At 40.1% G+C, this 13,776-nt stretch overlaps 1 protein-coding gene across 1 annotated transcript in view; it reads right to left on the bottom strand.

Annotated features, from left to right (window-relative positions):
* Window positions 1–489: 489 nt before the first annotated feature.
* atp8a2 (ATPase phospholipid transporting 8A2) overlaps window positions 490–13,776 on the bottom strand; it is a 701,479-nt gene continuing 688,192 nt past the window's right edge. The window contains exon 39 of the mRNA XM_048597580.1: window positions 490–2,124. Coding sequence (XP_048453537.1) covers window positions 2,000–2,124 — 125 coding nt within the window. The 3' untranslated portion in view covers window positions 490–1,999. The remainder of the gene's footprint in view (window positions 2,125–13,776) is intronic.

Raw genomic sequence — 13,776 nt, 5'->3', positions numbered from 1 at the left:
ATTCAATAATTAAACAAATTTAAAAAATCTTAAGTTCCCCTTTAAGAGGATTTCTTTTTTAAAATTGTAATTTCAAATCAGGACAACACCCAAGTCAGAGATAGATAGCTTATAAAATTTTTATTCACAACTTTTTCTGTGTTATAGAAGCAGGTCCATACTGTTCCAAAAGCTGTTAAAGAATTATCTACTGCAACTATTAACACCACTGCCAAGCAGTTAATAGGAATTTGCATCAAAACGTGGAGAGAACCACTGCAATTTATTCCTTGTATTAAAAGTACCAGCGAACATTAATCAGTCAAGGAAACCTGTATCACTGCTAGAAAAAAATCTGCAGACCTATGGACACTGCGAAACTGCAGGGAATTAATTAAATACTACTTTCTGAAGTGTCACTCCATGCCGCAGACATCGATTAGGAATGCGTGTCTAAAAGGATACTTAAAGAGATACCTTTAGAAATGACACACAAGACGCACAATTTCACTTGTTCATAAGCAATACATCCAGAGTCTGACCATGGACCAGCTTATAATAAAAATATCTGAATACAAGGGACATTTAAGGAAATTGTAATTGTATATACACAAGTGATTTTCGATGCCATGGTTAATGTGAGACAAAAGCATAGTTTCATATTATTACATTAAATAGAAACAATGTTAATGGTGATGAAAAACACAAAACAATGTGCAGACCATGCAAAATGTGTAACCTTCCTAGCTTTAATTTAACATTTGCACACTTTGGTAATTCTTAGAGAAGTTATATATTTAAAAAAAATGCTACCTGGGTCTATTTCTGAATGTCCCTTCAAATAACAAAAAAAAACACAATTCAGACACGAACTGTGCTCAGACAGGATTTTCTTTTCCTTGCTTCAATTGATCTCTGAACCAAAATTCTAAAGGAGTTCTGCATTTTGGAGAAGGGGTGAAATTCATTTTCTCCTTTTCCCATTGTCTCTTGGGGGCAAAGACTGGGCTGGGTTGAACTGGGTGTTACTGCAAAATTAACCTACTGCAAAATCTCTGGTAAATGTGGTGCTGTGACCGGCTAGGTGTGACAGTAGCGTACATTGGTGCTCAAGTGTTGCGGGGAAACCTGCTCTCAGCTCAGTCTCTCCCCAGGAAGGAAGTTGACATCAGGTGAACATTGCATGAGAGACTATCAGTGAATAGTTCATCTCATTACCCCAGGACACCAACTTACTGAATCACCAAATGACTAATCTAAAGCAAAGGATTTTTCTGTATTAGTAACTTGAATGTTACATAGAGAAGCTGCTGAGGAATACTATCAGACATGAGATTTTTACACAAACATTGAACAGACCGCCCAAAATTCCAAATGATTTAAAAAGAATGAGTCCCAGACATTTACTCATTTTGACAGCCTTATTCAGGTACGGCTGACTAGGGCAATTGTCATTTTTCTTCATTTCAAGTTGGCAAGCTGTTTTTGGGCTTTCATTTTATAATAATCTCAAGGTCTCATACAGGCAGCGCCATTCAGGGTGAGTCTATCCAATCATGACTTTCTCCTATGATACTGCACTACCTAAGGTGAATGCAGAACAATCTTCAGCTTATGAAATTCAAATGAATTCAACATATAATTGTCTCACCCAGCTCATCCTCCAACTTCTGCTCAAATAAAATTAGCCTATTATAAGATATTTGTCACTTTGCACATGGGGAAAGTGGGTTAGAGGGTAGGAGAGTTGACAGTTCCATTCTGCTCCACATAAGATACGGTATTGTTTTAAATGATTATTTTTCACAAGCACCCACAATTTTACATTATTAGAATCTGATCAGGACAGCAACACAGTATTAGTTTAGGTACAGCATTAGATCTCTGACATCAGTGCAAGAGTGAAATTAAGCCAAGCTAGTAGGCTAAGGCCACAGAAACGAGGAATGCGTTTTTTTGTTGTTGGCTGCTGCTGAGTAGGGTCAGCATGCTCAAAAATCTGCTAAAAATTTTGATCAGTTTAATACTTGTGGAGGTTCACATTAATCAGTCTGCTGCAATCTTTTGTTTTGGTGGTATCATAGGAACGGACCATGTCACTCTGTGAAACTGCACCATGTTCTTCTTGAGAAAACGCGTAGCCATCTGCAACAGAACAAAGTTATTGAACAATGCTATTTGGGCATCTGTGTCATTTATATTCAAAGTGTTTTACTTCCATGTCCAGTTTAAAAAAAATCTGCTTAAATTATTTGGCAACTCACAGCATTGATTGCTGCAAAAAACTGATATTCTAGGTCCATATATACTGGGGTAAAAGGAATCACAAGGGAAGAAATGATTTGCAGTGTCAAGGGTTTATAGTATAAAGAAAGGTTATTGAACTTGTGTTCTGTATTTTTCTGGAAATGAGACAGGTTATCTAGTTGCAATTCTCAATTGTAATGAAAGGGGATTGACAAAGTAAATGGGAAGCATATTACTTTCTATATTGAAGAGTTTAAATAACAAGGTTGAAGGTTTCTAAAAAAATAGTAAGCTTGGAGTAAAAATAAAATAAAGCGTAAGTGCCATGGAACTGAATTGTCCAAATAGACTCAAAGAAATCTGATGGATCTATAATGGTGAGGGCCATTGTCTTAAATCTCTGAAACAAATTCAGTTCCTGAAACACACACGTTATCCTTTGCCTTTGCCACTGTCTGTACCTTGCCATTCTATTTGATTTTGAGTTGAGAATCTGACATGAACTCCTCTCCATCACCCAGACTTCTTACTTCCATCACCATAAACTACATATCTCCATCTCTGTCTCAGCTATTTGCTACTGAAACCTCCAATGTCTGTGTTAACTCCTGACGCAACTATTCAAATGTTCTCCTGGCCAGACTCCTAACCTGCATCCATCGTAGGGCATGCTTTTATTTGGAAGCAGGATTGCCTACCAGCATGCTGCAAGATTTGGTGGTTAATATACCCTGCCAGAGCAGCATCCCTGCAGTTAATACAACCATCTAGCAGCATTAATTGGCTGGAGAAAGGACTTCTGCTCAAGCCCTACCTCAAATAGAGCTGTACCACAGTAGTAGTTAAGATTGGAATTATAAGCAATCCCCAGGTTCAAAGTCTAGGATCAGATAAGTGCATGGGGTCTTGGGGTGGTGACAGAACACCAGCTGGGTCACCCTGTGGGAGGAGGGAGCCTGATGTGGAAAGGGGGCTCTTAAGGCCTATCCTTCTTCTCCTGGTTGGGGCATGAGCAGCATACCTGTCTGGCATTACCCATTCTCTTAATTCCTCCTACCAATCTTAAATGTGTGTCTGGGTGGTAAGCAGCTCAAGCCACTTAAGGACTTCAATTGGGATGAAGGTGGGTGGGTTGCACAAGGCCTTGCCTATCCCCTGTAAAACTGTGTTCAGTTCAGGGGCATGCAAGAGCTTGGCAGACCGGTCACCCGGGAAACCTTGTATTCCCTACCAGATAAAAACCGTAAATACTTCCCAGTAACTTGAGTGCATCCAAAACTCAGCTGCCCATATTTAAATGTGAACCCACTTTCTGTTCACCCTTCACTGCTATGTTCTCTGACCTACAGGAGATATCAGGCTGAATAAGAGGCTGGAAGAACACAGCAGGCCAGGCGGCATCTGGAGGAAAGGAGCAGTCAACGTTTTGGGCATTAGCCGAATATTAAAAGTGTATGTGAATACAGTTGGGGTGCTTGGTTAAAAAAACACTTTTAATAAAGGTGATTTATAGAAGTATGTCTTTTCTTTGGGGATGGCTACTTAAAATAACCATTAAGAACCTTATTTGATTCTGCAGTTCATAACTCAGATGCAAAACTAACTGCAGTACCATGACTGCTTCTCAGGATAATAGTTACTGAGTGATGTACTAACACTTAGGGCAGTTGCTGCAGAGGTGCAATGGAGAATGGTTGCTGCTTAAGGCCTTTCAACCATAGTGCACTGAGGGACTGGAAATGGCAGAATTCTTTGGGCTGTGCATTACAAAAAAAATGTAAATCCAGACAATGGCCTAGTGGTATTATTGCTGGATTGTTAATCCAGAGACCCAGATAACATTCTGGGAACCCGGGTTTGAATCCCACCATGACAGATAGTGGAATTTGAATTCAATAAAATATCTGGAAATAAGAATCTAATGATGACTGTGAATCCATTGTCGATAGTCGGAAAAACCCATCTGGTTCACTAGCATCTTTTAGGGAAGGAAACTGTAATCCTTACTCGATCTGGCCTACATGTGACTCCAGACCCACAGCAACGTGGCTGATTCTGAACAGCCTTCTGAGCAATTAGGGATGGGCAATAAATGCTGCCGAGCTAGTGACGCCCTCATCCCATTAATGAATTAAAAATTAGAAAATATATTGAGGCACCCAGTGGAGCATGGTTTGTAGAGAACTTTATATCTGTTGCAATGTCTGTTAATTCTAATGTGAGATGTCTTTGCCCTTGGCTAAAGTGTAGTTTATCAATATCAATTCCACTACAATTGAATGGGACATAGAGGCAAATTGAATTTTCTTGCAAATATTCAAATATACAAACTGAAATATTTTGTATTGTATTTTTACACATTTTATAAAATAAAATACAGTTTTGAAAATGAAAATAAAGGGTTAATAGGCCTCCTGGTTGTTTCTACCCTAAGTTAAGCACGTTTTCCAGCAAGGTTAACTTGGCTTAGTTAGTAGCAATCTTTGACCCAAATGATTGGGATTTCAAGCAACCTTCAACACATCAGCATATAACACATTGACACTGTTGTGCAGTGTTGAGGGAGTGCTACATCGTTGAAAGTGTTACTTTTGATGAAATTGAGGTTTATCTGCTTCTTTGTTTGTTCATGCTGGAAATTAAGCAGCAACAGCCATTTCACCACCATATTTCCAATACAGCCAAAAATGACAATCAATGGTCGTCAATCTGGTCATTGTGAGATGTATGTGCATTAAATAACTGTCATGTCTGCAAATGTTACGATAACTTCAAAGTGTATGTGAATACAGTTGGGGTGCTTGTTAAACAAACTTTTAATAAAGGTGCTTTATAGGAGCGTGTCTTTTCTTTAGGGATGACTACTTAAAATAACCATCAAGAACCTTGGTTGATTCTACAGTTCATAACTCGGATGCAGAACTAACTACAGTACCATGACTACTTCTCAGGACAAGAATTATTAACTCAGCATAAACTGGATACCAAATCTGGAATCTTTATGATCTCTGCAGCAGGAGTTCCATAATCAGAACGCTATTAGGAGAATTTTGATCTTCTTGATGGCATTTTAAAAAAATCTTAGACTATGTAGCCAACTTTAACCAAGAAAACACGTCACCTACTCAAAAGGTCCCTGTCAGTGTCGATCCCTTACAATCGGGCACTATCTGGTGGATGGTGTCATAGTGCTATCCATCTTTTGCGTGTCCACTCCACTAACCACTTAATTGAGATATTGGTAGTGTGTTGGAGAAAGGATCCACATTTTAATTTATAATTAAGATTATTCCCTTGAACAGGGATAGCCATAATTCAAAGCACACAACCCAGGCACTTGGGTCAGTCTGTACATAGACTAATTTAAATTTTTTACTTGAGATTTCACATCTATTTAAGCAATGAAACCAACTCATTACATGTATCACACTCGTACACAAACAGAATGGTCCAAGTGGGGTCCTCAACTTACATTAAGCTCATCATTAAAAATGTAAACCTTAACGGAGAACTTTTTCTAAAATTAAAATTCACTGAAAAGACCATCATAATTAATATGTATCTGTGGTTCTTGTTCATTTCTCATGAAATGCACCCCATAGCACAAAAGCAACTTTAATTCCCCATATAAAAACAACATTTCTTAACAATAGGGTCGAGCACATTTGTTAATAGTTCACTAAAGCTATTCATCACCACCTTTAAAGTACCATCTCTGGTTTTAGCCAACTGAGGGGAAAAAGAGCATTTGAAGATCAGGATCTCAATCACAAGCCTAAGGTTATGGTTTACTGGACAGCAGTAATTCTCTGCTCCCATGTGCTTTGAAGACTTGGTCAATCTAAAGTAGACACCTCGAAATACTGGTGAAGCACCATCAGCAGTCCATTTGCACGATCCAATGCCAAAACAGGAGGCCCAACATATGAGCATTAATCACTCAAAACCAGCTTCAATGGATGGCATGTGCCAGTCATGTGCGTGACACCAGCCTTCTGAAGCAACTGCTCCACTTGGCACTTGTTTATGGCAGGAGACACTGAAGGAGAGAGCATAAGTGTTTAGAGATGTCCTGGAAAGCATCGCCAAAGTTTTTGGGAACTGATTAAGAGACTTGGTCAGGAGCATAGTAGGTTCTGGTGACCTGTATTTAAAGAATTCAACAATCCAGCTGTGACACAGAGATAACAACCTTCAAGTAAATTAGATTCCCTTGTAAATACAGAATTTCCTAGTTGTGGAAATTATATCAATCAGCAGAAAGTAGATTGTCAATTGGTTGACACAGACTGAGTTTTAATGGAAAAACATAGACTGAATTGAGGTTCATGTGGGAACCTGGTGCACGGGCCATCAGATGCTTTAACTAAGGTTTATTGCAACAAGTGTGTTAAGCATGAATCAGGTTTATCAGTATTCCTAAAGTTTATCAATAATAGGAAGGATGATTAAGTTAAGACAAAGTTAAATAAAGTTAATATAAATAAACCGAAGAAAAATAAAGTAAATATAAGTGAAATAGAAGCAAGGTATGGGACAGCAGCTCAGACATATGGAACATATGTCCTCTAGTATGCAGAAAATATTGGTGTTACCAATGGTATAGATGACCAAGTGCAGAAAGTGTCACCAAATGTAGAAACTTGTGCTTGAATCACAGCTGGAGTAACTGTGGGGCATCTACAAGGTTGAGAGTTATGTGGGTAGCACATTCAGAGATGTGGTCGCACTGCTGGCTCGGTATGGAGGCAAAGATCAAATGATTAGCTGTCACACTGTCCAAGAAATCCAGACAGTCCCCTAGAGTCCTGCTCTCTAATTGGCTTCCCATTTTGGTTAATGGTAAGGGAACTGGTTCCTCAGACGAGTACAGTCACAGTTATGTTTGTGGTACAGTTAGGGGCTCAGTTGTAAAGGAGAGGAGGGAGAGGAAGACAACAGCATGGGCAATAGAAGGTTCTGAGGAAGGGTCACCGGACTTGAAATGTTAACTCTGTTTTTTCCTTCAAAGATGCTGCCGGACCTGCTGAGCTTTTCCAGCAACTTTGTTTTTGTTGCAATAGAGTTGTTAGTTAGGGGAACAGACAGGCATTTGTGTGGTTCTAGACATGACGCCAGGATGATATGTTACGTCCTTGGTGCGAAGGTCAGAGATATCTAAGAATAGCTGTTAAGATATTCTTCTGGCAAATTGTGAACAGCTATAAGTTGTGACTTAGGTGGGAAGTGGGATGACGCCTTGAATGCAGAAATCAAGAAGCTTTTTGAAGGAGATTGCAAAGTATTCTTTGAAGGATCTTCAATGTACTAATCGCAGGATTATTTGAGGTCACACATGCTAATCAGCACAGAAAGAGGAGAACTAAGCAACTGAACACATGGCTGGAGAATTGGTATATGAGATAGGACATCAGATTTCTGAGGCATTTTGGCCAGGGGAAAGCAACAGCAGCAGCCAGATCAGTGGCATATGCTGGTGAGGCCAGAAATAGGAAGACAGCTCAGTTGAATGTTTGACTAAAGGGCTGGTACAGGAGGGAGAGTTTCATGTATCTGGATCATTGAGACCTCTTCCAGTCTGGTGGGATCTGTACAAAGGCATGGTTGCACCTAATCTGGAAAGGTACCATATCCTTGCAGGGAAGTTTGCTAATGCCACTCAGGAGGGTTTTAAATTAGTGTGGCAGAGGAGTGGAACCAGAGTAGAAGGTCAACATGTGGAGTGATTGAGGAGAAGATTACTCAACATTAAATCAACTAAGTCTAATAGGAAGATCAGGCAGGGCCAAGTTAATAAACACCACGGGACTGGCGGTCTGAAGTGTATTTATTTTAATGCAAGGAATATGACTGGTGAGGCAGATGAACTTACAGCCTGGATTAGTATATTGAACTATGATGTGGCAGCCATTACAGAAACTTAGACCATAAGACATAGGAGCAGAAATTAGACCATTTGGCCCATCAAGTCTGCTCTGCCATTCAATCATACCTGATAAGTTCCTCAACCCATTTCACCCACAATCCCCCCTGTGACCTTTGATTCCCTTGACAATCAAGAACCTATCTCTGTCTTAAGTTTACTCAATGACCTGGCCTCCACAGCCTTCTGTGGCAATGAATTCCACAGATTCACCACTCTCTGGTTGAAGAAGTTTCTCCTCATTTCCATTCTAAAGGTCTTCCCTTTACTCTAAGGCTGTGCCCTCAGGTCCTAGTCTCTCCTGCCAATGGAAACATCTTCCCAACATTCATTCTGTCTAAGCCGTATTCTGTAAGTCTCACTTGGATCCCCCTTATCCTTCTAAAGTCCATTGGGTATAGACTCAGAGTCCTCAAAAGTTCCTCATATGTAATGCCTTTCATTCCTGGGATCATTCTTGTTCCCAGTCCACCTGCATATTGAAATCCCCCCCCATTATCATGGTAACCTTGCCTTTCTTACACGCCTTGTCTATCTCCAGGTGTATCTTGTGCCCCACATCCTGACTATTGTTTGGAGGCCTGTACATAACTCCTATTATGGTTTTTAAAAAATTTTTGCAGTTCCTCAACTCTACACACACAGATTTTACATCATCTGACCTTACGTTGTTTCTTGCTATTGAATTAATTTCATTTCTTACTAATAAGGCAACTTGGCTAAAAGAGAGGTGAGACTGGTGGCTCAACATTCTGGGGTTTAGATGTTTCAGGTGAGATAGAGAGCAATTTAAAGGGGTGTGTGACTTGTATTACTTGTTAGGGAGAATGTCACAGCTGCATTAAAAGAGGACATCTTGGAGTGCTCATTCAGTGAGGCCATATGGGTAGAACTCAGGAATAAGAAAAGTGTAATCACTATGATGGGGCGGCACGGTGGTTAGCACTGCTAGGGACCCGGGTTCAATTCCACCCTCAGGCAACTGTCTGTGTGAAGTTTGCACATTCTCCCCGTGTCTGCGTGGGTTTCCTCCGGGTGCTCTGGTTTCCTCCCACAGTCCAAAGCTGTGCAGGCTACGTGAATTGGCCATGCTAAAAAATTGCCTGTACGGTGATGGGTTTGGATGGAGGCTCTGAAGGTCGGCGTGGACTTGTTGGGCCGAAGGGCCTGTTTCCACACTGTCAGGATTCTACGATGGGGTTATATATAGGCCTTCCAATAGCCAGCGGGAGATAGAGGAACAGATCATGGAAAGATGTAAAAACAACAGGGTTGTCTTCAGCTGGTAATTTTGACTTCCCAGTATTGACTGGGAATCCCTTACTTCCAGGGGCTTAGATGAGGCAGAATTTGTTAGTTGCATCCTGGAAGGTTTCTTGAAACAATATACAGATAATCCAACTACAGAAGAGGCCATATTAGACATTGTACTAGAGAATGAGCCCAGCCAGGTGATCGAAGTTTCAGTGAGGGAAGAGGTTTGGAAACAGTGATCATAATTCTGTAAGTTTTAAGATAGGTATGAACAAGGATAAGAATTGTCGTTGGCTGAAAGTACTATATTTGGGGAAGACCAATTACAACAGTGTTAGGCAGGAACTGGAGAAATCAGGTTGGGGTAGCTGTTTGAGGGTAAATCCACATCTGACACATGGAAATCTTTTAAAGGCCAGTTGATCAGAGTTCAGCACCAGCATGTTCCTATGAAGATGAAAGATAAGGATGGCGAGATTTGGGAACTCTGGATGACAAGAGATGTTGAAAGTTTAGTCAAAATGGAAAAGGAAGCATATGTAAGGTTTAAGAAATAGAAATCAAAGCAGGCCCTTTAGGAGTATGAAAGAAGCAGAAAAGAACTTAAACAAGGAATTAGTAGGGGCTAAGAGGGGCCATAAGATGTCATTGGCAAGTCATTTTATATTAATAAGAGCAAGAGTTTAACTAGGGGAAGGGTAGGTCCACTCAAGGACAAAGGAGGGAATTTATGCATTGTGCCAGATGAAGTGGGTGAGGTCAATGAGTATCTTGCATCAGTATTCAACAAGGAGAAGGTTGAATGATAAGATTAGAGAGGAGTATGTTGATACTCTGGGGCATGTCAATATTAAGGTGGTGGTGGTGTTGGGTATCTTGAAAAGCATTAAGATAGATACGTCTCCAGGCCTGATGGGATATATCCCAGATAGTGAATGAAGCAAGGGATGAGATTGCTGGCGCCTTGACAGAGATCTTTGTATCCTCTTTAGCCAAAGGTGAGGTCCCAGAAAACTGGAGAATAGCCAATATTGTTCCTTTGTCTAAGAAGAGCAACAGCGATTATCTACGAAATTACAGGCTGGTGAATTTTGCATCAGTGGTAGGGAAATTAATGGAGAAGATTCTTAGAGACAGGATTTGGAGAAGAATAGACTTATTAGAAATAGTTAGGATGACTTTATGTTTCAAAATCTTGACTTGAGTTTTTTTGAGGACGTGATGTGACTATATGGGCCTTTGGGAAGGATTTGTTTGTCCTTTTTTTCTTGAAGAGTGGTGTTGTAAACCAAGGTGTCTGCTCCATGGGAAGCAGAGTAAATAGCTTGCATTTTTTAAAATAAAAAAACTTAAATTAGACAAAAGCAGCATGAGTGGATGGAGTCAGGCTCACCCAGCCCAAAGGTTTTTGCTTTGCTTTCAGTTGTTGAAGTTGGGATTTTGGAGTTGAATCAACTAGATACAGCTGTCTCTCTGCTGCTGCAGCAAAAGCTTGAGTTCTATCTCTGTGCTGCTAGATTCATTTTGTTGGTTTTGTTCTCCTGGACTAGAGGACATAGCAAGGGAGAGAAATCTGTTTTGCTGAATTTGCCATTGCCAACGGTGTGTTTATGGGATGCTGCTCTATTGGAACAGTTGATAAGTAACAGTTAAATATTATTTTGTTCAGTATTTCTAAAAGGCATCTGGTTAGGTATATGGACAAGATATGGACGGAAGGGTTTAGAGGGATATGGGCCAAATGCTGGCAAATGAGGCTAGATTAATTTAGGATATCTGATCGACATGGATGAGTAGGACCGAAGGTCTGTTTCCATGCTGTACAGCTCTATGACTATTTCTATAGAGTTTGAATTATGCTAATTTTTTTTGCGTGTATTTTAACTGCAGTGTAAGAATAAAGTGTTTTGCTTAAAGCCTAGTAGTTTGACCAACTGAATCATATCTGGAATGCAGCACCTTACGTTTGCCTTTAAATAAGATTAAAGTTAGGATCTAGACTATCTCCTTGATGTGTTTTTTGCATCTTGGTCTGGTCCATTACCGTGACAAGAATGATTGATGAGGGTAGGGTAGTGGATGCTGTCTACATGGACTTTACAGAATCATCTGACAAGGTTCCTCGTGGCTGGCTGGTCCAAAAGATTAAGTTGTGTGGAATCCATGGTGAGTCGGCAAGTTGGATGCAATATTGGTTTGGTCATAGAAGACAGAGGGTGATTGCGTGGAGGGGTGTTTTTCTGACTGGCGATCTGTGACCAGTGGTGTTCTGCAAGGATCAGTACTGGGAATTCTGTTGCTTATATCTAGATAAAATGATTTGGATGAAAATGTGGGTCGTCACATTAGTAAATTTGTAGACAACACGAAGGTTGGAGTTGTGGATAGTGAGGAAAGTTATCAAAGGGTACAGCAAGATATAGATCTTATATAGAAAGTTGGGTGAGAAACAGCAGATGGACAAGTGCGATGTGATGCATTTTGGGAGGTCAAATGCAAGAGGATAGTAAACACTAAATGGCAGGACCCTTAGGAGCATTAATATACAGAAGGAACTTGGGGTACAAGTCCATAGGTCCCTGAAAGTGGTGACACAAGTGGATTACGTGGTTATGAAGGCATACAGCTTTGTAGCTAGCCTTGATTGGTTGGGACATTGAGTACAAAAGTTGGTAAGTCATGTTGCAGATGTATAAGACTTTAGTTAGACCACGTTTGGAGTATTGTGTACAGTTATGGTCACCACACTATAGGAAGGATGCGGAGAGTGTACAAATGAGATTTACCAGGATGATGCCTGGAGAGTATTAGCTATAAGGAGAAGTTGGACAAACTTGGATTGTTTAAGCTGGAGCATCTGAAGCTGAGGGGTGACCCAAGAGAAGTGCATAAAATTATGAGCAGCATGGATAAGGTGAATAAAAGAAGTCCTTTTCCCAGGATGGAAATGTCAAATAATCTGGGGCATACGTTTAAGGTGAGAGAGGGCAAGTTTAAAGGAGATGAGCGAGGCAAGTTATTTTTAAATGAGAAGGTGGTAGCTGCTTGGAACACAATGTTAGGGGAGGTGCAAGAATCAGATACAAAGTTGAAGAGGTATTTTGACAGACATATGCACAGGCAGGGAATAGAGGGATATGGTCCACATGCGGGCAGATGGGATTAGTTTAGAATGGCATCATCGTCAGTGCAGATCGGTGGGCTGAAAGAGCATGTTCCCATGCTGTACTCTTCTATATTCTCAGGGGGAATTCAGGTTTGACGGAAGCAAACTGGTAAATGGAATTAATGAAATAGAATGCAAAAAGAGAAGACACATGAAGCAATGGCAGGTATCATATGGGATAAAAATAATGTTAACAAAGCAGAATTAAAGGCTCTGTATCTGAATGCAGGTAGTAGTCACAAAAAGTTGATTTGAATGCACAAATTGAGGTAAATGAACATACTGTAATTTAATTGCCATTACGAAGATGTGGCCACAGGGTGACAGAGACTGGGAAGTGAATGTCAAGGGTTATTCTGCACAGAGAGGTGATAAAAGAAAAAGGAGATGAAGTAGCACTTTTAATAAGGGACAAAATTTACACATTAGTGAAAAAGGACTTTTAGTCAAAGGATCAAGGTGAAAACGGTTTGGATACAGCCAAGAGAAAGCAAGGGGCTGCAAACTTTGGTGGCATGCTAAATGTGATTGTCAGGACAATTTAACCATGGAAGAATTGCTGACAGCACTGTCCATAGCAACAAACTATGAAGGTTTGAGCTGTAAGTTGGCTAAAATGGATTGGGAAAATGCACAAAGATTTGACTGCAGACAGGCAATGGCTAGTATTAAAAGAAGTATTGTACTACACAGTCTACAACTGATAGACTTTGCTATTATTTGGTGGAATGTCTAAGAGGCATTTAAACAGACACGAACAGGCAGGGAATAGAAGGATACGGACCATGCGCAGGCAGATGGGATTAGTTAAGAATGGCATCATGGACAGTGCGGAAATAGTAGGCTGAAGGGCCTGTTCCTGTGCTGTACTGTTCTATGTTCTAATTAAGAACTACAGATGTGTTACTTCATTGTCAGTAGTAGGGAAAATATTAGAATCTATTGATGGAGATAACTGGACATTTAGAAAATAATGGTACAATTGGGCAGAATCAACATGGATTTACAAAAATGAAATCACATTCGATAAATTTTAGGCATTTTTCTGAGGATGTTATTTATAGCATTGATGAAGTGGATTGGGTGTGTTTGGTCATTCAGAAAGCTTTTGATAAGGTCCCATAGATAAGGTGTGATGAAGTCGTCACTTTAAAAAAAAAAGTTATTTTGTCCTAGGTTTTTTTGAAGTGAGGTTGTAAAGGCAGAG

Source organism: Rhincodon typus, chromosome 6 (assembly GCF_021869965.1).
Source record: "Rhincodon typus isolate 14 chromosome 6, sRhiTyp1.1, whole genome shotgun sequence".
Lineage (NCBI taxonomy): Eukaryota > Metazoa > Chordata > Chondrichthyes > Orectolobiformes > Rhincodontidae > Rhincodon > Rhincodon typus.
Note: the sequence above shows the minus strand (reverse complement) of the source record. Positions and strands in the feature narration are given on the sequence as shown.